The sequence below is a fragment of the Simochromis diagramma genome, unplaced genomic scaffold (genome assembly GCF_900408965.1).
Source record: "Simochromis diagramma unplaced genomic scaffold, fSimDia1.1 OVJJ01000361.1, whole genome shotgun sequence".
Classification (NCBI taxonomy): Eukaryota; Metazoa; Chordata; class Actinopteri; order Cichliformes; family Cichlidae; genus Simochromis; species Simochromis diagramma.
The window spans coordinates 18,599,799-18,625,500 of record NW_024386860.1 but is presented as its reverse complement, the minus strand read 5'-3'; the positions used below and the strand labels follow the sequence as shown (position 1 = coordinate 18,625,500).

General features: G+C 46.4%; 2 protein-coding genes across 4 annotated transcripts; both read left to right on the top strand.

Annotated features, from left to right (window-relative positions):
• Positions 1–1,929: 1,929 nt before the first annotated feature.
• rpp25l (ribonuclease P/MRP 25 subunit-like) lies at positions 1,930–9,147 on the top strand. Of its 3 annotated transcripts, none has more exons than XM_040030934.1 (2): positions 1,930–2,145; positions 8,152–9,147. In XM_040030934.1, exon 2 carries the CDS (start codon positions 8,152–8,154, stop codon positions 8,809–8,811), a length of 660 nt encoding a protein of 219 aa, XP_039886868.1. In that variant the 5' UTR covers positions 1,930–2,145; the 3' UTR covers positions 8,812–9,147. The 3 variants fall into 3 exon arrangements, with proteins under 3 accessions (XP_039886868.1, XP_039886867.1, XP_039886866.1); XM_040030933.1 differs by lacking the exon at positions 1,930–2,145 and adding an exon at positions 6,848–7,066; XM_040030932.1 differs by lacking the exon at positions 1,930–2,145 and adding an exon at positions 7,073–7,522.
• Positions 9,148–13,539: 4,392 nt separating this feature from the next.
• LOC120733060 (gamma-aminobutyric acid type B receptor subunit 2-like) lies at positions 13,540–23,754 on the top strand. Its single transcript, XM_040031055.1, has 16 exons — positions 13,540–13,963; positions 14,068–14,133; positions 14,303–14,491; positions 15,005–15,247; positions 15,397–15,457; positions 15,556–15,636; positions 15,822–15,972; positions 16,042–16,174; positions 16,670–16,768; positions 16,889–17,011; positions 17,322–17,432; positions 18,823–19,050; positions 19,381–19,503; positions 20,675–20,756; positions 20,846–20,948; positions 23,119–23,754. Exons 1-16 carry the CDS (start codon positions 13,862–13,864, stop codon positions 23,261–23,263), a joined length of 2,040 nt encoding a protein of 679 aa, XP_039886989.1. The 5' UTR covers positions 13,540–13,861; the 3' UTR covers positions 23,264–23,754.
• Positions 23,755–25,702: the final 1,948 nt, after the last annotated feature.

Here is a 25,702-nt window from a genome sequence, read left to right as displayed (position 1 = left end):
GCTACCATCTCTCCTGTGGACTTTTTAATGTCTACAGTCTCAGATCAACACAGCCCCGCCCTCCAGCACTATCCACAGCAACCCCTCAACAGCAACATTGTACCCATCAGGTAAAGCATCGGCTATGTTTGCTTTGCCTTGTTGCCCATATTAGATTCTTGATGAATGTGTGTTGTTGTTATTCAGCCTGGTTCAATGTGCCCCTTTTTAACTTTGAGCACCCGCCCCTTTAAACTTCTCTGCACAGCCCTGCACGGAGTGACCAATTAGCATTGTGTCTTTTGTGCAAAGTACAATATCGTGTCTGAAATGTAGAGAACAGTATGCAACCCGTCTGCAAGCTAACACACAGCACAAATACAAACAAAAAACAGATGTTTAAAAAAAACTTTATGGCGGCCGTGATGTCAGATGCTTTCAGTTCACGATGACTTTTGTTGAAAACCTCACAAAGACAATCGTATCATTAAGAGAATAAAAGAAATGTGAAGAAAAATAGCAAAAAGGCTTCTGTGTCACATTCCCATGAATCCAGAGCTCCTCCTTTCCCTTAATCTTTGCCTGTTTCTCCCACTCTCCCCTCCCCTGTGTGCAGATGTTGATCCCAGTAGGCGTGTCTTCCAGCTGCAGCAGCACATCTGTCACTCATCCTCCGTGTCCCCGACGTTTCCTCTCAACCTTCACCTCATCGTTACAGCTACGGGACGTGGTGGCTTCGGACTCGCTTTAGCTTCTATTTCTCGTCTAGTTTTCAAGCGACGCAACTGAATCCAGACTTTGAAATCTCGACCCGCCCACCTGCTCCTCTCTGTGAATGTTAGATCTGTTCTTGTGGTCTGAGTCTGGGCTCGGTCCTTGTGTTCTTTATTAAAACGCTATCATTACATCACCTAGGGCTGTGCGATATGACCAAAATCTCATACCCCGATATAAGACATCTATCGTCTGATAACGATATAAATCACAAAAATGTAACATTTTCTGTAAATTCTGTGAATCTCGGGCAGCTCGACTTGTGTGAAGTGTTTCCAGCTGCGCGTCGTGTAGCTGGAGACGAGTGTTTTAACCGATGCATGAAACGATACTTTTTTAGACATAAGTCGTAACGGCCGCCGTTTTCTTTGCGAGTATTTATTACAAACCGGATTCCAAAAAAGTTGGGACACCAAACAAATCGTGAATAAAAACTGAATGCAATGATGTGGAGATGGCAAATGTCAATATTTTATTCAGAATAGAACGTAGATGACAGATCAAAAGTTCAATCCGAGAAACATTTGAAAGGAAAAATATGTTGATTCAAAATTTCACGGTGTCAACAAATCCCAAAAAAGTTGGGACAAGTAGCAATAAGAGGCTGGAAAAAATAAATTTGAGCATAACGAAGAGCTGGAAGACCAATTAACACTAATTAGTAGGTGTAACAGCCGTTATGGTGTGGTGTCCCTTTAAGACACCCAAGCCGAGGGTTGATGGTGTCATCAGGGTGTGCCACTGCTCTCTCTCTCGCTCTGGGATTATGAGGACACGTGCCTTCAAATCAAATCAAATCAAATCACTTTTATTGTCACATCACATGTGCAGGCACATTGGCACAGCACATGCGAGTGAAATTCTTGTGTGCGAGCCCCACAAGCAACAGAGATGTGCAAACACAACAACACAAACGAGCAAAATACAAGAATGGCCAACCTGAAACTAATAAATATATGTACAATATATAATAGTGTATGCATTTCTGGATGTGTATACTAAATATTTTCCTACGTGTGTGTATGTGTGTGTGTGTGTGTGTGTACACATTTTTACAAATTAAATAGTAAAAAAAAAAAAAAAATAATAATAATAATAATAATAATAAAATATATAAAATATACAGAGTTGAATATGTGCAAAACAAGTGGCATTTATATACAGTGTGGAGTGCACGCTCGTGCTTAACGAGGGACGGACTTATGTTTTCTTTTCCAGACCCTTCCTTTGTTTTGTTTGCAGCGCTTGGGTTGTATGAACGCTGGGCATTTTGTTGTTGAGCCGCAGCCGTTCAGCCGGGCTTTTATACGGTTGCTGAAGAATGCGTATTAAAGAACCACCGTGGATTACTGATACCAGCGTGGGTGTGTATTCTTCCGCCTAGCCTGCTAGGTATTTTTTGCTGCCTCTTCTCAACCACACAACACAACCCAACGTTACATAGGGATGGGTATCGTTTAGGTTTTATCCGATACCGGTGCCAAACCGGTACTTTTGAAACTGTGCCGGTGCTTAAACGGTGCTCAAACCGGTGCTTAAAGAATGGAGAACACAAACTTTGTCCAAAAACCTCTCATGTTCAGCTGTTTTTTTTGTAAAAAGATAACAATGTTAGCCTTTTCTGCAGCTATGGGGCATATATGGTATCACTCTTGGCTGGAAGCAGTGCTTAAACAATGGAAAAAACACAAACTTTGTCCAAAAACCTCTCATGTTTAGCTGTTTTCAGCTTTTTCTTTGGTCATTTTAGCCTTTTTGGCCAGGGTGAAGGGAGTATCTGCCATCAAACTGTTAAGTGACGGCTGTGTGCAGACAGGAATAGGACCCAAGGTGCAGACTCCAGAGACAAACTTAAACCGAAACAGCTTTAATGCTGAACTCAAACATAACATAACTGGAAAAAATCAAAAATAAACTAACACCGGCGGACTGACAAAACACACAGCAAAATAAACGGTAGATCGCGACACAGACACAAAGAAACACAGGGCTTAAATACACAGAGGGAGCAATCAGGGAATGGGTAACGGGAGGGAAACACAGCTGGGGCAAATCAGAACTGACGAGACAAGGAAGCGTCATCTGAACACACTGAGATAAGACAGAGACCTTCAAAGTAAAACAGGAAACACAAAACACAGACTGAACAAAGACACAGACTCACATGCAGGCACTACAGAGGGAACAGAGACGTGGGACCAGGGCAGACACAAACACTGACTGGACACGGGGATATAACAACTAAGGATACACAGAGACGCGAACTAGACAAGGGGATACAGCTGACAGGGGAGACAGAGCAACTAGAGAAGACAGAGACATAAACCAAAAGACAGAACTCAAAGAAACCAAAGAATAGAAATTATAAATAATAATAAACTCAAAAACCATGGGTCAACGACCCAGGCATCCTAACACAAACAAGAAGACAGCCGCATGTAGCTATGATGATGTTTGCTAGTTTACATGCATTAATGTAATAACGTGGTTAGCCTACTCAACGTAAATTACACACGAACAACATGAAGCTACTCACGCAGAGAAGAACGGCTGCTGCTGCTGCATCATCATCCTCATCATTCCTGCTACACTGGCAGGGCTAGGGGCCAGGACTCTGCTCTTCGGGTTCTTGGGGGATGTTGCTAACTCCGGGTCTGATAACAGGCACCACACCCGCAGTAGATGTGCTTGGTGTGAGGTCTCACAGCAAGCTATCAAATACGGCGCATTTCTCGGCTTTTAAAAAAAACGCTATGCGTCGCCAGGTGTTTCATCAGATTCGAGGTGTTACCTCCTTTGACAGTATCACAGTATCAGCTTAAAGCACTTGTTGCAGGCTGCTGAGTTTGCATCTTTTGCTGTGAAGTACAGCCAGACTTTGACCGCTTCGCCTTGGGCATTTTTAATCTGTAGCTCTGCTCTAAAAGAACGTACGTACCTGGGCCCGCCTACTATCCTCAGAAACGTAAAATGATTGGCTAGAATCTAAAGTGTATCACAGCTCAGGAAAAAAAAGCACCGAAATAAAGCACCGAAATGTGCGCTGCTTTTCGGTCTAGTTACTACCGTTTATGTCAGAACCGGTGCCATCATGGCACCGGATACCGGTACCCATCCCTACTAATTAGGTTAATTGGCAACATGATTGGGTATAAAAAGAGCTTCTCAGAGTGGCAGTGTCTCTCAGAAGCCAGGATGGGTAGAGCATTCCCACAATGTTGCGCAGAAAGATAGTGGAGCAATATCAGAAAAGACTTTGCAGTTATCATCATCAACTGTGCATAACATCATCCGAAGAGTCAGAGAATCTGGAACAATCTCTGTGCGTAAGGGTCAAGGGCGTAAACCCATACTGGATGCCCGCGATCTCCGGGCCCTTAAACGACACTGCACCACAAACAGGAATGCTACTGTAAAGGAAATCACCGAATCGGCTCAGGAATACTTCCAGAAACCATTGTCAGTGAACACAATCCACCGTGCCATCCGCCGTTGCCAGCTGAAACTCTACAGTGCAAAGAAGAAGCCATTTCTAAGCAAGATCCACAAGCCCAGGCGTTTTCACTGGGCCAGGGATCATTTAAACTGGAGTGTGGCAAAATGGAAGACTGTTCTGTGGTCAGACCAGTCACGATTCGAAGTTCTTTTTGGAAATGTGGGGACGCCATGTCATCCGGACCAAAGAGGACAAGAACAACCCAAGTTGTTATCAACGCTCAGTTCAGAAGCCTGCGTCTCTGATGGTATGGGTTTGCATGAGTGCGTGTGGCATGGGCAGCTTGCATGTCTGGAAAGGCACCATCAATGCAGAAAAATACATTCAGGTTCTAGAACAACATGTGCTCCCATCCAGACGTCATCTCTTCCAGGGAAGACCCTGCATTTTTCAACAAGATAATGCCAGACCACATTCTGCATCAATCACAACATCATGGCTGCGTAGGAGAAGGATCCTGAAATGGCCAGTCTGCAGTCCAGATCTTTCACCTATAGAGAACATTTGGCGCATCATAAAGAGGAAGGTGCGACAAAGAAGGCCCAAGACGACTGAACAGTTAGAGGCCTGTATTAGACAAACTTGAGAAACTGGTCTCCTCGGTCCCCAGACGTCTGTGGAGTGTTGTAAGAAGAAGGGGAGATGCCACACAGTGGTGAAAATGGCCTTGTCCCAACTTTTTTGGGATTTGTTGACACCATGACATTTTGAATCACCATATTTTTCCCTTAAAATGTTAACTTTTCTCAGTTTAAACTTTTGTTCCGTGATTTATGTTCTATTCTGAATAAAATATTGACATTTGCCATCTCCACATCATTGCATTCAGTTTTTTTCACAATTTGTTTAGTGTCCCAACTTTTTTGGAATCCGGTTTGTACACGGCGTGCTGTGGGGAAAAGCCCGTTCTAATGTTCGAGTCTAAGGTCTACTTGTTAGCACCTGGCGGCTCTTTTTTACTTCTCATCCGTCTCTGCTCTTTCACGTGATTCAGTTTATTTTGAAAAGTTTCCACAGGATCTTGATCTTTATTGTGAAAATAAACAAGCAGACACGCGATGGTGTTACCGTCGTTGTTGCAAACGACAACGCATAAAAACAGGCGCTTGTCCGTCCGTAGTGTGGTGATATTAAATATAAGAGAAAGAGAGAACTTTAAGAAATGAATATAGCCACTACAGTGACATCAGAACATGAACAAATATTGCTGTAAACAGTTTATTTTGCGACACCACGAAACAAACGATAGCGTAAAATGAAACAACGTTTTTATATCGTCATCTGATATATATTGTTATATCGAACAGCCCTAACATCGCCTGTCTTCACCTGCTGGCCATTAGACAGACTGCAGGTTAAGGCAGTCCTGAAAATCCTGCACCCAAACTTTGCACTCTAACCAGCTATTTGGCTGAATGCTGAAGACTAAAAACACATGTCTGCTCTGATCCTGCTCACACTGGAAAACACTGTGTGTGAGAGAAAGAGGGCTGGATGGCAAGTGTTCATGTTGGAAGGAGAATATTTGTTTTCAGAGGAAATTCTGCAGAAATTCTGCCTGAACACAAGCAGAATGAATCCAGATGAATTCCACACGGGTATTATCACAGCGAGGCTGCTGTCCAAAACAAAAGCTGCTCCAAGGCTTCGCAAAGCTTCTGCAGTCCCACTCAGTCATATTTTCCCTTATGGTTCTGATGGAGCTCATGGAGGAAGGGCTGCTAACTGTAATGTTCCTGAACCCCTCGTCTATGTTAATGTGTAACACTGCAGAGCAAACAAACAGTCTAGAAACGAATTGTGTAAAAAGAAGTTGAAGCTTAGTTGCTTTGGACGTTGGCTCCGAAGCAACTAACAGAGATTTAATGAGCAAAAGGAAACTATAGAGTTAAACATGAATCCCTTCTTACAATGAAAGCTGTGTGTGTGTGTGTGTGTGTGTGTGTGTGTGTGTGTGTGTGTGTGTGTGTGTGTGTGTGTGTGTGTGTGTGTGTCTGTGTGTGTGTGTGAGACACAGAGAGAGCTGGATGAGAAGAATTCATGTTGGGAGCAGAACATTTGTTTTCTGAGGAAATTCTGCAGAAATTCTGTGTGAACAGGATGAGAGGCGGCAGCCTGTCGCAGGGCTCTCGTGTATAGCCCATTTATAATTATAGATATAATTACTAGGGCTGCAATGATACACAAAATTCACGGTTCGATATTTTTTCAATACAAAAAATGTTCATGCCTTTTTAATTTGTCATTGATTAAAATTATAAATATATATTTTAACTCAAAAGTACAGTTTTTAAATTTAATGTTGCTGAAACAACAAACTAATTTAAAAAATAATAAATCTATCTGATGGAGGAATCCCTCATCTTTGGAACAGAGAGTTTATTACAGAGAAATGTCTCTTTCCAAAATAAAAGCTATACTATACGCTTCTTCTGGGCTATATTCTCAGCAGCATATTAAACACATCGTATTGTTGCGGTTTTTTAATTTGTTGCGTTTTTTAACAGGATATTTGCAAAATGGTCTTTGATCAGTGGTTGATGATCAATTGTCATAATAATTTGCATATTATTGATCAAGGAACTGAGCTCACAGTCATTATGCAGATGTCCTGTTTATGAGGTTGGAAACCTGCAGTCAGCTGAGAAGGAACAAGTCACCTGGATGATGACGAAACGTTTGTCCCACTGAAAACGTCCAGGTGAACAGAGTTGAACTACAGGGCGTCACAGCAGTTTACGACACTTCGTATCGTGTTACGGTAGAGTTAAGCGGTGCAGCTGAAGTAAACATGCGGTAGTGTGAGAGAAGACTACGGTAAGCTATAAGCGTGTAACGTTGACTGTGAATGAAGGCGGTTTGTCTCCGTTAGCTTCCCCGGTTAGCTCGGAGCATTGTAGCTAGCGCCGCAGTGCTAAGCTAGCGGAGCAGCCGCGGTGCGTGTCGGGAAAGTTGAGCGGCCACACCGAGGGAAGTTTAGTGTCCTCGGCTCCAGCCTCAGGGCGCAAAAGCAGCTTGAAGTTATCGCGCCAGTCTCCGTTAAAACCTCTGACAGGTTTGAAGCTTCGCTCTCACAGAAACAAACTGGTTCATGGCTGAACTTCTCCTGTCGTTTGCTCAATGAACTCTCCCTTATCTACACTGGAGCCCTGCTGGTTTTACTGGACCGGGTGAAAATGTGGCTGCACTGAGTCTCCGCGTCCGTGCTGTCCCCTGACTGAGCTCCGTGCAGACCCCACAGGCGTGTTTCTCACCCCTGCAGCTCTTTCTCAGGTTGTTTCTAATGATGTCACATCGTTGTTATATTTTTCTATTTTCCGCTTTAAAAGTACTAATCTGCCGACTAACCTATCAGTGAAACCATTCGCCAAGTTAATGTTTGCCACGCGTCCTCACTTAGCACCAGCTCTGTGATTCAGTCTGAGCAGCAGTGACCCTGCAGCTGGTGAGGAAGCCTCCACCTCATGATGCAGGAGATGGGACACCTGGGTGGAGCAGCTGCTTGGTGTTGAGTAGGTTCTGAAACACGGACAGGAAGGTAGAAAGTGTCTGCTCGGCTCACAGCAGCAGGAGCTCTGTCAGACCTTTGTCACTGTTCAGAGCTGTCACTTACAGAGGGCAGTTATTTCTTTAATGGTTGCTGTATAAACACAGTTGATTTGAAGCAGGAAGGAGGATAATGTGACTTCTCTGGGAGGATGTGCTGGACTGCAATCGCTCCTAAAATAAAGGTTTGGATGTGTGACACAAACCATCCTCAGCTAAAGTGCTTTAAGTTTAGACGGCGAGCACAGAGATCGCTCTGCACTCGGGCCCGCGCTTGGCTTCAGGGCCGGCCTCCATCACAGTGACTGCAGCACCGCGGTCGGTGTAACGCCTGTCTGTCGTCTGTGTTTCTGCAGATGGAGAATTACAGCAAAGCTCGCACCGTGGAGCAGCCGTGCGTCTGTCCGTTCCCCGGCCTCGCCGCCGACACGCCGGAGATCCACGTCAAAGATGGCAGCAAGATCCGCAACCTGCTGCGCTACGCTCTGAGCCGCATGGAGGCCAAAACCCGAGCGGCTGACGAGGAAGTACGACCTCAACCCGAGGAAGGCGGCGTAGAAGCACCGCAGGAGGCCCCGGGCCGGCCGCTCTGCAGACAGGTCGTCTTCACCGCGAGCGGGAAGGGCGTCTCCAAAGCCATCACGTGCGCGGAGATCGTGAAGCGGCGTGTGAAAGGGCTGCACCAGCTCACCAAGCTCCTGTACGGCACCGTGGAGGAGGTGTGGGAGCCGCTGGAGCCCGCCGCTGGCCTCGACAGCCTCACGGTCAGCAGGAACCTGCCTGTCATCTGGATCCTCCTCTCCAGAGAGCCGCTGGACTCCAACCAGCCGGGGTACCAGGCGCCGGGCCGCTACGACGCCCTGTGGACGCAGGCGGCCAACAGGGAGGAGGGCGGAGGGTTCAGCGGGCAGAGACCTGGACACAGGAGAAAGCGAGGAGGGGGCGGTGGCGGCAGAGGGAAAGGATCCGGCCGTCAGAGCGGTCGGTCGAGAGAGGCGGCCAAAGGACAGAGTTGATTCAGATTTCTGAAGCAGCTGCTTGGAGCTCGGAAACTTTGTCCTCCTGAAAAGTGGTAGCTGGAGACGCAGCTCTCATCACGGCTGCGACCACGAACGGGGAGTTTGTGTCCGTTTGAATCTAAGAAGAGCCGGTTTGGTGGAAACTGCACACGTCTGAGAAGATGACCTCACACCGGAGGTCCCGCAGAGTTAAATCAGCTTTAAGTTTCAAAGTCCCCGAGTTTAATTTGTGTGTGAGCTGATAAGAAAGCAGGAGGCGAGTGTTTCTCACACTGAACTTTGCTGTTTGTAAAATAAAAACGTCTGTAATAAAACTTGTTTTATTTACAAGAAGAAAAAGTTTGTTTGTGGGTTATTAAAGTGGTAAAACCAGGTTTATTTTCTCCCTTTAATTTCAGTTTCTGGGATCACGGCTGAATTTATTTGTGCTCGATTAGCTTTTAATTAGCGACCAGCCGAATAATGTGATAAGAGATGGAGAGGAGGCCCTGCTGTGAGGAGCTGGGGCCACATTTCATAATGATGGCGCTTTGCTAAACGTGGGCGATGCAGCTTCTCTGCACGCAGCTCACCTTGACCTGACGCCTCCTTTGACGGCCACCCTCCCTAACGGGTTTGATCCTTTGCTCGTACCGAGGCTGCTGAGCTCTGGATAGCTTTAGCTACTTAGCCTTTCTTCAAAAATCAAGTGTCTGCTTAGCTTTGTTGTGTTTGAGCTCTCTTTGCTCTCAGCGTGGAGCTTCCACATTAGCGTGTCAGACGAGAGCGTTCAGACACGTGAGGCTGACCAGCTGGAGACGAGCCGCCTGATCGCTGCGTCTTTAACAACAGTTTCCTGCCACCTCTCTCTCTCTCACACACACACACACACACACACACAGTGTGTGTAAGTGCTGAACCCACAAAATGTCAGTGCTCACATCAAACTGGCTCTCACAGGGAGCTGTTTTTATTACTTGGATTTCCAGAGAAAACTGAGTTCAGTCAGTGCTTTGGATGTTTGATCCCACAGGCAGCCCAGGTCGCACACACATATTTTGTTCAGTGATCAAAACGTTACAAAACAGGTGATTTTAGGGTTTTCAATAAGTGCTGCATCTGCAGGAAGTGACAAAAACACAGCATGGGTTGTGGACTCTGCACTAGACTTACTGATCCGTCCTCCCCCGAGGAGCTGCAGCCCTCTGGTTTCCTTACTTGGTGGGGAACTCGAGGGCCGGCGTCCTGCAGGTTTTAGATGTGTCAGCTGGTTTAAACGGCTAAATGACCTCCTCAGCATGTCTTGAAGTTCTTCAGAGGTCTGGTAACGAACTAATCGTGTCATGCAGGTGTGTTGACCCAGGGTCAGATCTCAAACCTGCAGGACACCGGCCCTGGTAACTGTTGGTGGGATTTGGTGTTTTATAAATAAAGGCACTGGAATTGAATGGAGGACCAAAGCCTGGAGGTCATCTCAGGAGGTTGACCAGCTGTCGTCTCCTTTACAGATTTACAAAATCCAAATCTTTAATCCAAAGCAGGAGCCGAGCAGGTGGAGGCGGTCGGCATAGTGACGAAACCGGGTCACATGATGGCACATAAGGAGTGCAGCTCCCGGGGAGGTGTGTATGCTGACCAGGTAACTGAACAAAAGTGAAACTGAAGAGGGCGGGGACAGGAAGTGACACTGACCCGGGACCACAGAACCAAACAGGAAGTGGATTCAAAGAGAAACTGAGCTTGTTGAACTCTGCTGTTCTCCACACAACCCTTTGAATCTGCCTCCCTGAGTCCAGCATGCAGGCTTGAAGCTGTGTGTGTGTGTGCGTGTGTGTGTGTGTGTGCGTGTGTGTGTGTGTGCGTGTGTGTGTGTGTGCGTGTGTGTGTGTGTGTGTGTGCGTGTGTGTGTGCGTGTGTGTGCGTGTGTGCGTGTGCGTGTGTGCGCGCGCGTGTGTGTGTGCGCGTGCGTGTGTGTGTGCGTGTGTGCGTGTGCGTGTGTGTGCGCGTGTGTGTGTGTGCGCGTGTGTGTGTGCGTGCGTGTGTGTGTGCGCGCGCGAGTGTGTGCGTGCGTGCGCGTGTGTGTGCGCGCGTGTGTGCGCGTGTGTGTGTGTGCGCGCGTGTGTGTGCGTGTGTGTGCGTGTGCGTGCGTGTGCGCGCGCGTGTGCGTGTGCGTGTGCGTGTGTGTGTGTGTGTGTGTGTGCGTGTGTGTGTGTGTGTGCGTGTGTGCGTGTGTGTGTGTGTGCGTGGGTGTGTGTGCGTGTGCGTGTGTGTGTGCGTGTGTGTGCGTGTGTGTGCGTGTGTGTGTGTGTGCGTGTGTGTGCGTGTGTGTGTGAGAGCAGTCTGCTGGTGATCCCGGTGGCATCTTGTGTTGCTCTTGATCCTTTTATCTCTTCGGTCGGCCTCCTCAGGCTCTCAGCTGCTCGCAGCACAAGAGGATTACTCAGTTTTCCTGCAGCCGTCTGCGGCCGGAGTGGGGAATGGGTCGGTTTGGACGGGTACAGGAGGGGTTGGGGTTGCTCCTGGTCTTCTGGCTGACGATGGGGCTGGAGCCGGCTCAGGGTCGGCACCCTCTGCCCATGCTGTGGCTGATGCCGGGCAGCTCCAGGTTGGGCGGGGAGAATCTGACGGCAGACGTGGCTCCGGCTGTAAGACTGGCTCTGCAGGACCTAAAGAAACAACCGCCACCGCTGGGGAACTACGAGATCCAGCTCCAGCGGCTGGACTCACAGGTGGGTCTCAGACCCGGTGATTCGCTGCCTCTATGGGAGCACAACTCTGTTCTAAAAACTGCTTTAGCTTCTTGAAACCAGACGAGATGATTGAGCAACAGCACGTGCTCACCAGGCTCCAGCTCCTGCTCTCTGGTCCTTTTTAAACTCTAATGGGACAATAATTTAAAAAAGCGTGTTTTAGACCAGGAAAGTGTTACTGAGCTCAGAGCTCATAAACGTCTATGTAATTAGATGAGTCGCCATCTGCTGGTCATATGAAGAAAGTTAAAGTTGTTCAGCGTTAGCTTCAGTCCGAGGCTGTGCCCGTGTTTATTTATCTGCAAAGGCTATTAAATATGGGCAATTTTCTAACTGATCTTTTTTCCCGTGTTGGAACAAATACGTCTGTTATTATTCTCTTTTTCTTTCACTGCAGAATTTCACACTGCAAAGCAAAACATATATCAATAAATAAATACACCAAAAATAGATCCGTAGCAGCAGATTTTACTCTCAGCCTCGTATCTCTGAAACTATCAAACATGCACGTTTTTCAGATGTGGACTCTAAAGCGAACACATGCATGTAATGAACAAACAACTAAAAGATCTGAACGTAAAAGGAAAAGTTATCCAAAAAGTTTCTTGATGCGTCATCCAGGTGAGGACGTCCCAAAAGTAATTCTGTTCATCTGGACGTTTTCAGTGATGTTATTGGAGCCGTTCCCCAGCTATCTGCGAGCGCTGCTCGTGACCTTTGACCAGTGGTCATGAAAATGTGCTTATTAATGATAAAGGAAGTGACCTCACAGCCGTCACGCTGACACGGACACTCAGTAGAACCTGCGGTCAGCTGAGACTGAGGAACTTGGGTGATGATGAAGTGTTTGAAGACGTCCACATGAACAGAATCAACCTTTTTGGACTTCTAAAAATATTTCAGGTCATATTCAGGTCCATTTTTGGAAGCCTACACCTGGCACAGGTGGTGCTGTAAAGCTGAATGATGTTTCCGTTGAACCTCTGAGGCTGCTCCATGTTCTCGCAGCTGAAACATGCATGAACTCGGCCCCGTGTCACAGCTATTCTCACCTGTCTTCCAGTGCGACCCTGCTAAAGCGCTCAAAGCCCTGTTTGATGCCATGTGGGCGGGGCCGAAGTACCTGCTGCTGTTTGGAGGGGTGTGTCCACCCGTAACGGCGCTCATCGCTCGCGCTCTTCCGGCGCTCGGCCTGGTGCAGGTGCTGACTTCAGCCTCACAGTGGTGACGTAATGCAGCCGTGTATATGACAGGTAACTTCTGTTTTCCCAGGTGTCTTTTGCGGCCTCGGCTCCCGGCCTGTCCAACAGGAAGTTGTACAGAAACCTGTTCAGCACGGTGCCGTCAGACCGAGCGCTGAACCAGGCCGCCGTGAAGCTGCTGCAGCGCTACAAGTGGACCAGAGTCGGCGTGGTCACGCAGGAAAGACCCAGACTCTCCGAGGTGAACGTGGGGCGCAGCTTCAGCCTTAAGCATGCACTCTTTCTAATGCCCAGCAGGGGGCGCGTTTACCGTGAGAACATGAAACTACTGTGCACCTGATCTCTGAACGCACTGAACATCTCTCTGATGATCTGCTGGTTCTCCTGAGAGTCAGGAGGGCTGGAATTAATGCGGCGTTGCATTCTGGTTACCAATCCTTTACCGTGAGAGCGCGCCGTGTCCTCCGGCCTCTCACCTCCGGCCTCTCACCTCCACCTCGAAAACCTAAGATCTCAATGATGACAACAGCTGAACCTTCAGAGACAGGCTGTTGGTAACCAGGGGCCGACGTCACAATAGCCATGTCCATCTTTTATATACAGTCTACAATGGTGACTCTGAAATAATGAAGATTTTCATGAAACTGATATCGTGGGCTTAACCAACATCATCAGTGCCTCTTATATTTATTTAATTTCTCTGAATCGTAGCTGCACTAAAACCTAAAAACAGGAGCCAGGAGAGCACGATGAGCTCTGCTACTGCAGCAGAGTAGGAGGGGGTGGATAATAAAACAATCTTAGTCATGTTTTTAAAGAAAGAAATTCTTTGTTTTCAGATTCACGTGTGAGTACTTCGTCTCTTCTGCCTTTTATGTTGTTTCTTATTTTCAATGTGGGTCAAACTAACCGGCCGATTTAAGTTGAAGGAATCTGAACTCTGAGGAAACCTTTAAGGCTTAAAATGAACTTGCAGTTTTTTCACTTATGGAGTACTCACAGTACAATGAAGGAGAGGGACGGGTCTGTGAATGTTAGGGAATAGCAGCCGTGGTGCGTCGAGCCTTCCTCATGATGAAGCAGCTGTGAGACGTCCGACTACTTTTATTTGTGCAGATGAAGAAGGATCTGATCAGACAGCTGCTGAGAGCCGGCGTTCACGTCGCCGTCGCAGAAAGCCTCTCTGGAGACGTCTGCGGCCGCCTGAAGAAACTGAAGGTACAGGCGTCCCTTTACTTTTGCTCACTTCAGTCTCTTAGTGCCGTCAAAGCAGCTGAGCCTCATCCCAAACTCAAGGATCATTACTCGCTCTTATTTTGAAGGATGAGGACGTTCGCATCATCATCGCACAGCTGGAAGATGAGTCTGTGTCTGAGGTGTTCTGCTGTGTAAGTACTCTACAGAGCCAAAAGTATGTGGACACACTTTAAGGGCCTTTTAATCTTCCAGGTTTTCTGTAATAACATTTCTGGCTTTTCCAGATTTTTGCGTAGAAGCCTGTGATGGACACGGACCTGACCTGGTGGATAATACGAGCCTGTTGTCTTGTTTCCTCAGGCGTACAGACTGAACCTGTTTGGAGCTCGGTACCAGTGGATCGTAGCTGGCGGAGGAGCAGCTGGGTGGAGGCTGGGGTGGAAGTTTTCTGGCTGTACGGCCAACAGCCTCCTGGTGGCTGCAGACGGGTCCATCCGGCTGCAGGTCCGAGAGCTCGGCAACGCCAACACGCCTGGAGTCTCTGGACGGGTCAGAAACAGTTTGAAACAAACATGCAACAGTCAGGCTTGTAGAGCCGCAGGCAGCGGCTTTAGGCCACTGCTCTCCCTCACACTGGGTACAAAAGATGGCCCCACTGATGCTTTTTGGCTGTTGGGGCGAGAAATGATTACGCTGGGATACGAGGGAGGAGCTTTTTAGCAAACTGAACCTACAGACTGTGAGGGTTTCATCTACAAATGAAGCCAAAAACATGGGAGTCAAATTTATGGGCACTGACTCACTCAAAGTCGGTCTCAAGTGGTCATTAGTGGAACTGCAGGTTACGGCTTGAGGTTCCTCACAGCCCCCCGAATCTGTGCAGGACAGATGGAGAGTTAGCCTGAAATACTAGTAATAATAATGCAAATATAATAACTTTTATTTAGATATAGCACTCTTCACAGAGAAGAACCAAACTGAGCTTTAATCAAAGGACAACTTTTGGACTTTTGATCATCCTTAGAATAAAGCAGGTCCTTTAATGGTGGCCTTGTCCTGCAGACTCCTCAGGACTACCAGGACTCCTATCTCAGGCAGCTGATCCAGGAGGGGTCAGAGGTCAGCTCGCTGCACTCCTTCGCCTATGATGCCGTTTGGGTCGTTGCCAAAGCTCTGAGCCAGGCGACGGAGGCGGCGAAACAGAGAGAGAAATACAGCCCTCGGAGGAATGTGACGGTCAGCGAGGAGGAGGTGGCGAGGATGTTGCTGGAGGCCGTGAGGAGCACGCGGTTCGAAGGAGTCACAGTGAGCAGACACACAGTAACGAGCGTCACTGACCACACGTGGTCATCAGGCCTTTCAAAACAGAGCGTAGACGTCCAGCTGAAAGGCTTGAAGACCAGCTCTCCTTTTTCCCGGTGTGCACCTCACCGTGAACACGTTTGTGCTTTCAGGGTCCGGTTTTCTTTCGGAACGGGGAGAGAATGACGTCGATCGAGCTGCTCCAGTTTCAAGGTGCCAAAGATCCCAAAGTTAATTTGATGTAAACAATGATTTCGTGCTATATCACCGTCAGTCAGTGATGAATCCATGATGTGTGTGTGTGTGCTCAGTCAGCAGTGGTGTCCTGGTGGGGGAGTTCAATACCAGCACCCAACAACTCCGCCTGATGCACCACCTGCTCAGGTTCAAAGGTCAGAAACTAAACTTACATTTTATTTTGAAAGGCATCAAAACTGGAAGAGATGAAGAGTTAAAATGAGCTGTAAACCGTTTGTTTTTGCTGTAAAGCTGCGGTGAATTGCACCGTTAAAGCCGACCTGCTGCTCGGCGACGATGAACCAAAGATAAACACTGATCAGATGTGCTGATGCTGCAGGTCCAGGACCAGCTACAGACCAGCCTGCTGTCCTTCTGCAGCACCGTCACATCAGCCTCCTCCTGTACATCGTCATATCATTGGCTGCCGGTGTGACCATCATCATCGCTCTGATCGTCCTTTTCTTCGTCATCGTCAACCACAAACGCCGGTACGACGTCTGTAAGTTCACCGACACGTTACAGCAAACAGTGAGAAACTGAGCGCCCTCTGCCCGCAGGCGGCTCGGCTCGGGCGGTGCATCCCAGGACGAGCTGCTCCTGCTGGGCGTCCTGCTCTCCTCCTCCTCGGTGCTGTTCTCCGGCCTGGACGAAGCCTCGCTGTCGGACTGGATGTTTGGGGTTCTTTGTTCTGTGAGTTCCGCCTGACCTGAGTCTTACACGGCGACCGCGAACTGAAAACACACAGCTCTGTCCCAGAAACAGCACGAGGCTGGAAAAATCGAGTATTCGTGGTTTGGAGTTTTTACCAGAGAGTTTAACTCAATCACAAAGACATGCAGAGCAGTTTTTAGCTCAGGGTGATGCAAAAAGGATTAAAGTATGTGGTGATGTGTGAACGGTGCTCCTTTAAATATTTAATAATCATAATCAATTATGAAAATTCCTCCTTAATATCTGTCTATCCATCCATCCCAGCAGGCACACCCTGAACTGGTCGCCAGCCTGTCGCACACAGAGACACACAACCATTCACCTCACATTCACACCTTAAACTGTGGGAGGGTGGGGGCGTACCCGGCCTCACTCCTGCCTCTGCTGGATGTTAGATGAACTGCAGTTTATGATTGCTGGAGGTTTCACTAACTGTGAGAGATGATAAATGATATTCTGGGTCCCGCCCTGCAGGTCCGTCTGTGGACTCTCGCCGTGGGGCACACTGTGGGCTTCGCTGCGCTCTTCACTAAAACGTGGAGGGTCTACTCGGTGTGCAGCATCAATCAGAAGGTAAATCAGCTGCTACAGTCTGCTCGTAGTTTCTGAACTCCTGTGAGCCTCAGACTATAAAACTATGACTATGAAATCCCTGAAGTCTTGTTTCTGATTGTTTCTCTGTACGTCCCACAGCAGAGCCGAGCGCCGTCAGCAGGCTGCGTCCTATTCTGGTTATTCCTGGTGGACACGCTTGTTTTAACCTCCTGGCAAATCCTGGACCCCCTCAGATGGGTGGTGCTTCAGCACAACACAGAGGTCTTTAAATGCAAATATTTACTGTAAATAACAGCAAATAAGGGGCTGATGGGAAATGCATCTGAGCTTTCATCACCACTATTGTTTATCAGTCAGTGATTTAGTGAAAATTAGAAATAAAAATATATTTACTGTTTTACTGCTTTGAGAAATTCATCCATCCATCCATCCATCCATCGTCCGTCCGTCCGTCCGTCCGTCCATATCCACCCTTACTGCTGCTGAGTGGACCCTGGCCCCTGCTGCAGATGTAAACTGAAGATCATTTGTTTGCGTGGACTGACGCAAACCAGCTGTTCTGTGCTTTCAGGGTGACGCTGCTGAGGAGGACGTCATCATCCGGCCGTACTCTGAACGCTGCAGCAGTGTTAACATGGAGCTGTGGCTCACTGTGGTCTATGGATACAAAGCACCTCTGCTGGTCAGACTCAAAGTTCTTATCAAATATCTGATGTTACGCTGCAGTTTAGGCCAAGTTGCAATCTTTAAGAACTACTATTATTATTATTAATAATTAATAATAATACAGGCACACCCTGTATGGACCACTCTACTGCTCTGTTTTACCACGTCTGGCTTCTCATGTACAATGAACAGAGCCTTAGCACCAAATATAAATTGTTCCAGATGGAAGAAGTCCTATTTTGAGCCGTCCTACCTCTATTTATTTTCTTCTTTATCTTTGCAGAGCCTCTTTAGCATCACAATAAATAAGATTTATAATAAAAAAACAAAAAACAAATTGTTTTTTTTTTTTTAAATATAAGAACATAAGTTTCCTAACATCAACATTTCTATTCCTGGACGTTAAAACACATGCACAGTTCACTGAAAAATGAGCAAGAAGAAAAGAGTTTGTAGCCTCATTAGCACCCCCATGTGGCCATACTGTTCATCACATGCCATAAAAATAGACTTCGTCCTGGGCAAGTAGTATATTACGGAGCCCCACAGGGGACATGGGAGAAAAAACAATTAAGACGGACTTTTGCGAGATCTCGCAAAACTATCTCGGGATCTCGCAAAAGTTTTAGCCGCATTCTTCCCATTAGCTTCGAGCTAACGGGAGGTCGAGACCTACTACAGCCGGGAGGAACACCACTTTCCCGGCACATCGTGCCTCGACCTCCCGGTCGCAAAACTTTTGCGAGATCCCGAGTTTGTTTTGCGAGATCTCGCAAAACTTTTGCGACCGGGAGGTCGAGGCACGATGTGCCGGGAAAGTGGTGTTCCTCCCGGCTGTAGTAGGTCTCGACCTCCCGTTAGCTCGAAGCTAATGGGAAGAATGCGGCTAAAACTTTTGCGAGATCCCGAGATAGTTTTGCGAGATCTCGCAAAAGTCCGTCTTAATTTTTTTTTCTCCCATGTCCCCTGCGGGGCTCCGTAGTTTATATTTAAAAAAAGCAAATAAATATTTTTATGCTGATATTTAGAATATGAATTTTATAAATTAGCATCCATGTAATTGGTTTTGAGACATGTGTGATAAATTAGAGGTTTGATTTATTGGTAATCAATTAGAAAACCAATCAGTGATTGTGATCTCACAGATTTCTCAGTTTGAGTTTGTTTTTTGATAAGTTTCAGAACAAAAATAACAAAGATGCTCTAATATCAGTAATGTTGTAACTTTTCCAGTTTTAAAACTGTTAATCATCAGCTGATTGAAACCAGATTTTTATGGCAGCTGTGATCCAAGTTTAACAGAGTCCATCCAAGACAGAGCTGCAGGATCAGAGCATCAGCAGCTCATCGGGAGGGTCACTGGAGGAAGTTCTGCGCTTTGATAAAACCTGATGTTTTGTCTTCAGCTTCTCGGATGTTTCCTGGCCCTGAACATCTGGACCGCAGAGGTCAGCGAGCCGGCGGGCAGCGGCAAACACCTGGCGCTGAGCACGTTTGCCCTGACGGCGTTCAGCGTGTCGGGAGTGTCGGGATCGCTGCTGATGTCCCACAATCCTCCAGTTCAGTTCTGTGTGAGCAGCATCCTCATCCTCTGCTGCAACCTCTTCATCCTGAGTGGGTGGTTTGGACCGAAGGTCAGCGTCACGCCTCGTATTTTCATTCTTTCATTTAGACTTTGAGTCAAACGCAAACCCGCTGAGGGTAAAAGACTCACGATCGAGAGATGTCCGCAGTTTAGGTCACACCAACAGATGCTGCACATCTGGCAGGACCGATGCTGCGTGTTGGACTCTTGCTTGTTTTCTATGGCAATGAGCAAATGTTCAAATGTTACCCAACAGGAGGCCATGACAGGCTGAAGGGCAGTCAGCTGTTAGGTCGCAGACAGATGCAGACACCACTGTTTTCGTGGCTCCTCCTTCATCACACATGAAGGATGATGACTGACCTTTGTCTACTTGCAGATTGTGTTTGTGTGCTGGAGCGGCGGCCTGCAGCGGGCGTCTGGGCTGCAGGGTGATGCTGCACAGGAAGATGAAGATCAGCTGAGCAGGTTGAATCAGCAGCTCAGGAGTGAAAGTGCACAGGTGAAGCGTTACACCAGCCTTTGTGAACAGTCAGCCGCAGCGAGAGAATAGAAGCACAACACAGAAGGAACAGTTTTATAACCGACGCCTGTTTTTCCTTCCTTCAAATTAAATTTGATGTAGTTTGAAGATTTGGCGAGCTTTTTCTCCACTTCCACTTAGATCCATAATTAGTTGGACAAAGACAGTTTTTGTTGTTTTGCATCTGTACACAATCAAAACTATCAAAAACTTCTACCACACATGGATTTTAAATCTAATAATGAAGACGTGAGTGAAGTGCAGGCTTCCACAGTCACTGACGCTGAGAGTTAAACTTTACTGGACCAATGAGCAGCTTCATTTTGATCCTGTTATTTCAGTGGAAATGAAGCAGATAAAATCACTGATGTTTATTCAAAGTGTTGAATTAGTATTTTATCGCTTTCACACACAAACATCACAAAATGTAACCAAGCCAAGAACACTTTGAAAGAGGTGGCGTGTCATTGTCCGAGTCTACAAGCAGGAAACAGCTTCATGAAGTTCACAGCAAGCTGCAAACCGCTGGTTACACTCACGATGGCGGAGGCAGCGTGATGATACGGGCATGTATGGCTGCCTGGAGCCAGCTCACTGCTGATTACTGCTGATGTGACCGAAGCAGTGGGCTGAACTCTGCTCACATTCACACAGAGCTTCACAGTGCACGTGGATAACGAGCAAAGCAAACTGCACAAAGCAACCCAAGAGTTTCTCACGGCATGAAATGGGGTTTTCTTCCATATGCAAGTCATCCAGATGTTCTTAGTGCAGTAGAGTTATTAAATACAAAAATGAAGGCAGAGACACACAAACCAGCTGAAGGTGCTGCAGGAAGGACCTGCACTGCCTCTGAAAACAGAGATCGGTGTAAGAAAATGTCTCTAATTACTAAACAGTTCATGCAAAGTTTTTTTTTTTAATTCCTTAAATTAAAGTTGAACATCTGGACTTTGATCTGTTATTTAAAAGTCACTGTGGTGGAGTAGAGAGGCGGAGCTATAGCAAATTATAGGCTTAAGCGTGTTTAACTACTTAAATGGAGCTTCACTGAGATAGAAGCTGTCTGCTCTTCATCAAATATTTGTTGGTTTTTAATGTTTTATTCCCAGATGTGCATTTTTATGTGTGTGGGTTTGTTTGTTTGCAGCTGGATGTGGAAATAGAAATCATCAGAATGGAGCTTTCTGAGACATCGGGGATGTTTCAGGGTCTGATGAGAGACAAACACGGTAATCATCACTCGCTCTGAGAGTTAAACATATGTACTCTGTCAGTGTGTGATTCCTGATAAGTAGATAAAAGCATTTTTCCCGTGAAGCAGCCGAAATCGGATCAGTGACTCATGAAGCTCAGATCTGTGCGAAAAACAGAAGCAGCGAGAGCGAAGCTTCGACCCTGAAAGACATCAACTCACCCGAACAGTGAGTCCAACACACAAAGCATCTGAGGGAAACATAGCAAACATTGTCTTGCTCATGTGTCTCTAAAGTCAAACGTGTATCGATAATTACATTGACATTATCTGGAAGCCCCACAGGATCTTGGCTCACTGAGCACGCGGTCGGTTGGGGCCATCTTCCTGATTTACTTGTGTATGTTAGTTGTCTCATCCTGTGGTAGTGACGCTTACTGCCTCCATGTCCTCTTAGTGTACAGCCTCAGGGTGCTGGCTTTAGGGTGAAACCCTCCATGCATGGTGAGGAGCTTCCTTGTTTTGATGTTAGTGGCGTCTATTTCAGGACTTGCCTGACCCCCTCTGCAGGAACTTGGTAGTTGCAGCTTTCCTAGCGACCTCTTCATGGTTCCCATCTACCTGTGGGATGCCCAGGTACTTGTAGCTGTCCTCTATGTCTATGGGATTGCACTTCTGGAAGTTTAGAGTATCTTCCCTCTCTTTGTCACCATCCGACTACACTTCTCCAGCCTGAACGACATTCCGATGTCATTGCTGTATAGCCTGGTAGTGTGGATCAGTGAATCGATGTCTCGTTCACTCTTGGCATACAGCTTGATGTCATCCATGTACAGGAGGTGGCTGACAACTGCTCCGTTCCGTAGTCGGTATCCGTAGCCAGTCTTGTCAAAACAAAAAAAATAATTTCCCCCAGGGATCAATAAAGTATTCTGATTCTGATTCTGATCTCACTGAGGGGGTTCAGGCCTATGCAGAACAGCAGTGGGGACAGAGCATCTCCTTGGTAGATCCCGCACTTGATGGTGACTTGTGCTATGGGCTTGGAGTTGGCCTCTAGTGTTGTCCGCCACATCCCCATTGCGTTCCTGATGAAGGCTCTTAGGGTCCCATTGATCTTGTACAGGTGTTGGCATTAGGCAGTGAGGGGCATCGAGTCATGGGCCTTCTTGAAGTCAAACCAAGGCAGTGCACAGGTTGGTCAGTCTGGTCTTGCAGTCTCGGGTGACTGCTCGGTCTGCTAGTAGCTGGTGTTTCTCCATCCACGTATTGAGCCATGTGTCTGTTCATCCACTATGATGCCTCGCAGGTTCTTCCACATGGTCCTGAGTCAGGTTATTGGCCGGTAGTTGGATGGGCCAGTTCCTTCTGGGCTCCTTTGGCATCAGGAGTGTCCTGCCTTCAGTTAGCCATTCCAGGCGTCTCTCATTGATTAGCAGGCAGTTCGTTTGTGCTAATTGATGCTAATGGAGTGCAGTCAGCTTCTTTCGCCAGTATAGGTGTCTGTCATGTCCAGCTCATCATACTGGAGACCCTTTTTGGTATGTCTGCCACTGTGATGGTTACTGGTCCCTGTTCAGGGAGGTTGCCATGCTCTGCTCTTAGATCCACTAAGGCCTTCTTGTTATGTTCTGCGTCCTTCACCCATATGCCCTTCCAGTATTGCTCCGTCTCCAGCCTCGGTGGTGTTGTTCTCATATTGGTCCCCTGCCACTGAGAGTACACCTTGGACGGGTCTGTGGAGAACAGCTGGTTTATTCTCCTGCTTTCCATCTCTCTGGCGCACCGCTTTAGCCAAAGCTGTGAGTCTTTGCTTGGCAGTTTCCAAGGCCTCAGGTATGGACTGCTTGCTGTACTTCTTAGGTGTCCTTTTCTTCATCACACCTTTCTGCAGCTCTGATAGCTGACGAAATTGCTCCGTTCTACCTTGATCCTGGCCTCTAGTTTCCTTCTCCATGCTACTCCTTGTGACTGTTCATCAAGCATCTCTGTGAACAATGGCTCCCCCTTGCTGTAGAATTTGTGTTGTACCTTATCGACCTCTACTTGTGCCAGCGTTTGCATCTTGCCGATGTTGGTACACCGAGTTACCAGATGTTTCGCCGTCAGTTTGCATGTTGGGTATCAAATATTCCAGAGATCCCCTTCATGTAACCCCTTCTGCTGGGGTTACTTAGTAGCATTCCCACAGCGCCCAGTCCTCATCTGAAGATGAACACATTTCTGTGAATAATGACATTTTCCAAATTTCAGTGCAGTTTTCTTGCATAAATATAAACTTAAGCCAATCAGTGTCCTTAATAAATGTATTTAACAGAAAAATGACACATTAGAGGCACGTGAACATTTGAAGTGGAAGAAGATTTACTGCTTCTCTTCCTGTCTGTGATTTCTGTCAGCATGCGGCGCCGTCTGTCGGTCCAGCTGCCCATCCTCCATCATTCCTACCTGCCCGCGATCGGTGGCGTCAGCTCCAGCAGCTCCAGCCTGTTCGGCAGCCAGGAAGTCTTTGTCGATCAGCACAATAACTCACTGTACACCTGATGGCAGGAAGCTGCAACTTTGACCTCCTTGGGAAAGAAATATGAGACTTTATGCTGCGCTTACACAAATCAGCCAGAACATTCAAATCACCTGCAAATATTTTAACCTCGGTGTTTGAGGTGTGTTGGGGAGGCTGCTGCCATCTGGGAGTGCCACGACCACCGCACTGTGAACCCAAACGCCCAAAGTACTTAAATAAATTAAGTAATGTAAACTTGATTTTTAAAAAACATTTAGTTCATTTTACATTTTGTTCAATTTAAGTTTAATTTAACTTATTATTTTTAAACAAGTTCAACTATTTTGCATATTAAGTACCTGCTACTTAAAAAATTAAGTTAATTTACTGATTTATTTAAATGATATGGCAGTCATGTTTGGTTTCAGGTCAGTTTGACCCCAAACGTAAAGACATTAGAAGGCAGGAGTCTGACATAACAGCTGGACTGATTCTGAGAGGAGACAAAGGAATAAAAGTAAAATGGCCTCGACGTTTTTGTTTCATTGCTTTGTTGTTGTTTTTGTGGTTGCTTTTATTTCCTCTTTCAAACATTACATAAACATTTTAAACATTTAAAAAACAATTTGATTTAAAAATAATGAATTTGTTGGGCATTTAAAAAATGTGAGTGTTTTATTTACATTTAAAATGTTTTCAAATTTTCTTTTCTTCTAATAAAGAAGTGAGGTAATTTCCTGTCAGATATGAAGCTCCGCCCACTCTTCTGCGGTTGATAATTTTGAAATGTGAGTGGGCGGGATTGAAGACTCATCTGGAAACACCGGCACTAGTGATGGGAATTCTGGGGGTTTTAGGGAGCCGGCTCTTTCAGCTCAGCTTTGTTGCTTTAGTTAATTTATTATCAACAACAATATAAAATTATCCACAAAATGAATATTTTTTCTGAATCCTTTAACATCCGCAACTGAAAATAGTTGGAAATAAAGTGCAGTCATGTTTGCAGGTCTTTATCAGCTGAGTTCTGTCTTGCTGGGTCTCATAGAGCTCTGGGTTGGTTTAGGTGGTTGTGGTGTGTACTGCAAGATGCTCCAGATGCAGCAGCAGCAACAGTAGACACACTGGCACCTTCATTGATATCACACTCAACTGACGGTGTTTTATCTTCCCACTGCACTGATGGGTGGACAGCTCTCAGGTGCCTGCGCAGGTTGTTTGTGGCTCTCTATGATATCCTTTTCTTGCAGACTCTACACTCTGCCTGCTGTTAATGAAATTGAAACGGTTCCAGATTTTGCTTCTTTTCTTGATGTCGCTCATTTTCTCTCGTGGCACCGTTAGCTAACAGGTAATAAGCTAATAATGCAGCCACTTCATATGAAACTGGAGTGATGTGATCATGACTTCTAACAGCTGTTAAAAGACAAGCAGCTGCATTTCGGACTAAGTGTTCAACGCTCAAATAAAGAGAGCTGCAGAGGTGATGAAGGCATGAATGTTTTTCTAAACCTTTAAGAGGAAGATGAGGCTTCGTCTTGGCAATTTCAGGTAGCTGATAAAAACGGATCTTCTCACCTGTGGACACTTTCTTATCTAATTTCTAAGAGCGATTTAAAAACACTCTGAAATTCCTTGCAGTGTGGGAATGATGACAAGCAGGAGGTGGTACCCCACACTAGGAGGAGGAGTATTCTCTAATAGCAACAGAAAAAGACCGCTCTGACAGGTATGATTTAAACCATCATAAAACTGTGACTCAAGACCAACAACGTGTTCAAGTCACAATAAACGAATGTTATGATCAACTGTGTCAAAGGCTCAGCCAAATCTGAAAGGACTAAAACAGCAGAACAACCTGAGCCAACAGTAAAAAGAAGGTCAATACAAACTCGTAAAGGTGCCGTCTCAGCACTGTGACGAGATTTAAAACCAGACTGGAACTCTTCAGAAATGTCACAAAGTGCCTGAAAACAACCTCTTCCAAAATTTAGGAGTTTCCAAAATTGGCCTGTAGTTAGAAAGAACATTTGGATCCAGATTTTTGGTTTTTTTGGTTTGCACAACAGCATGTTTGAAAGCAGCTGGTACACAACCTAACGACAAGGAAGCATTAATTAAAAGTAAAATACTAGCCCCAGTAACATGAAGAGCTTCCTTGAAAAGGTGGGAAGGGAGGACATCCTGAGGGGAATATGAAGGTCTTAATTTATGGGCTCAAATTGTGGTCATAAATATTCTGTACTTGTAAATCAGGATTTGTGTGTGGACTTAGCCAAAAAATACGTGTGAAACTCTGCACTCAAGTTTCAAGTTACAAGTACGAATTTTGACCCTATTTTTCTTCCTTTCGTCTGATTGGCCAATGTCATGTCAATCACAAATTCAACTATCCAATCAGAGAACAGATGGGTTTGGCTTTTTTGAACTGCAGGTCCTTGAAGGGTGATACAGTTTGAAGCTGGAGGATCTCTATATAAATA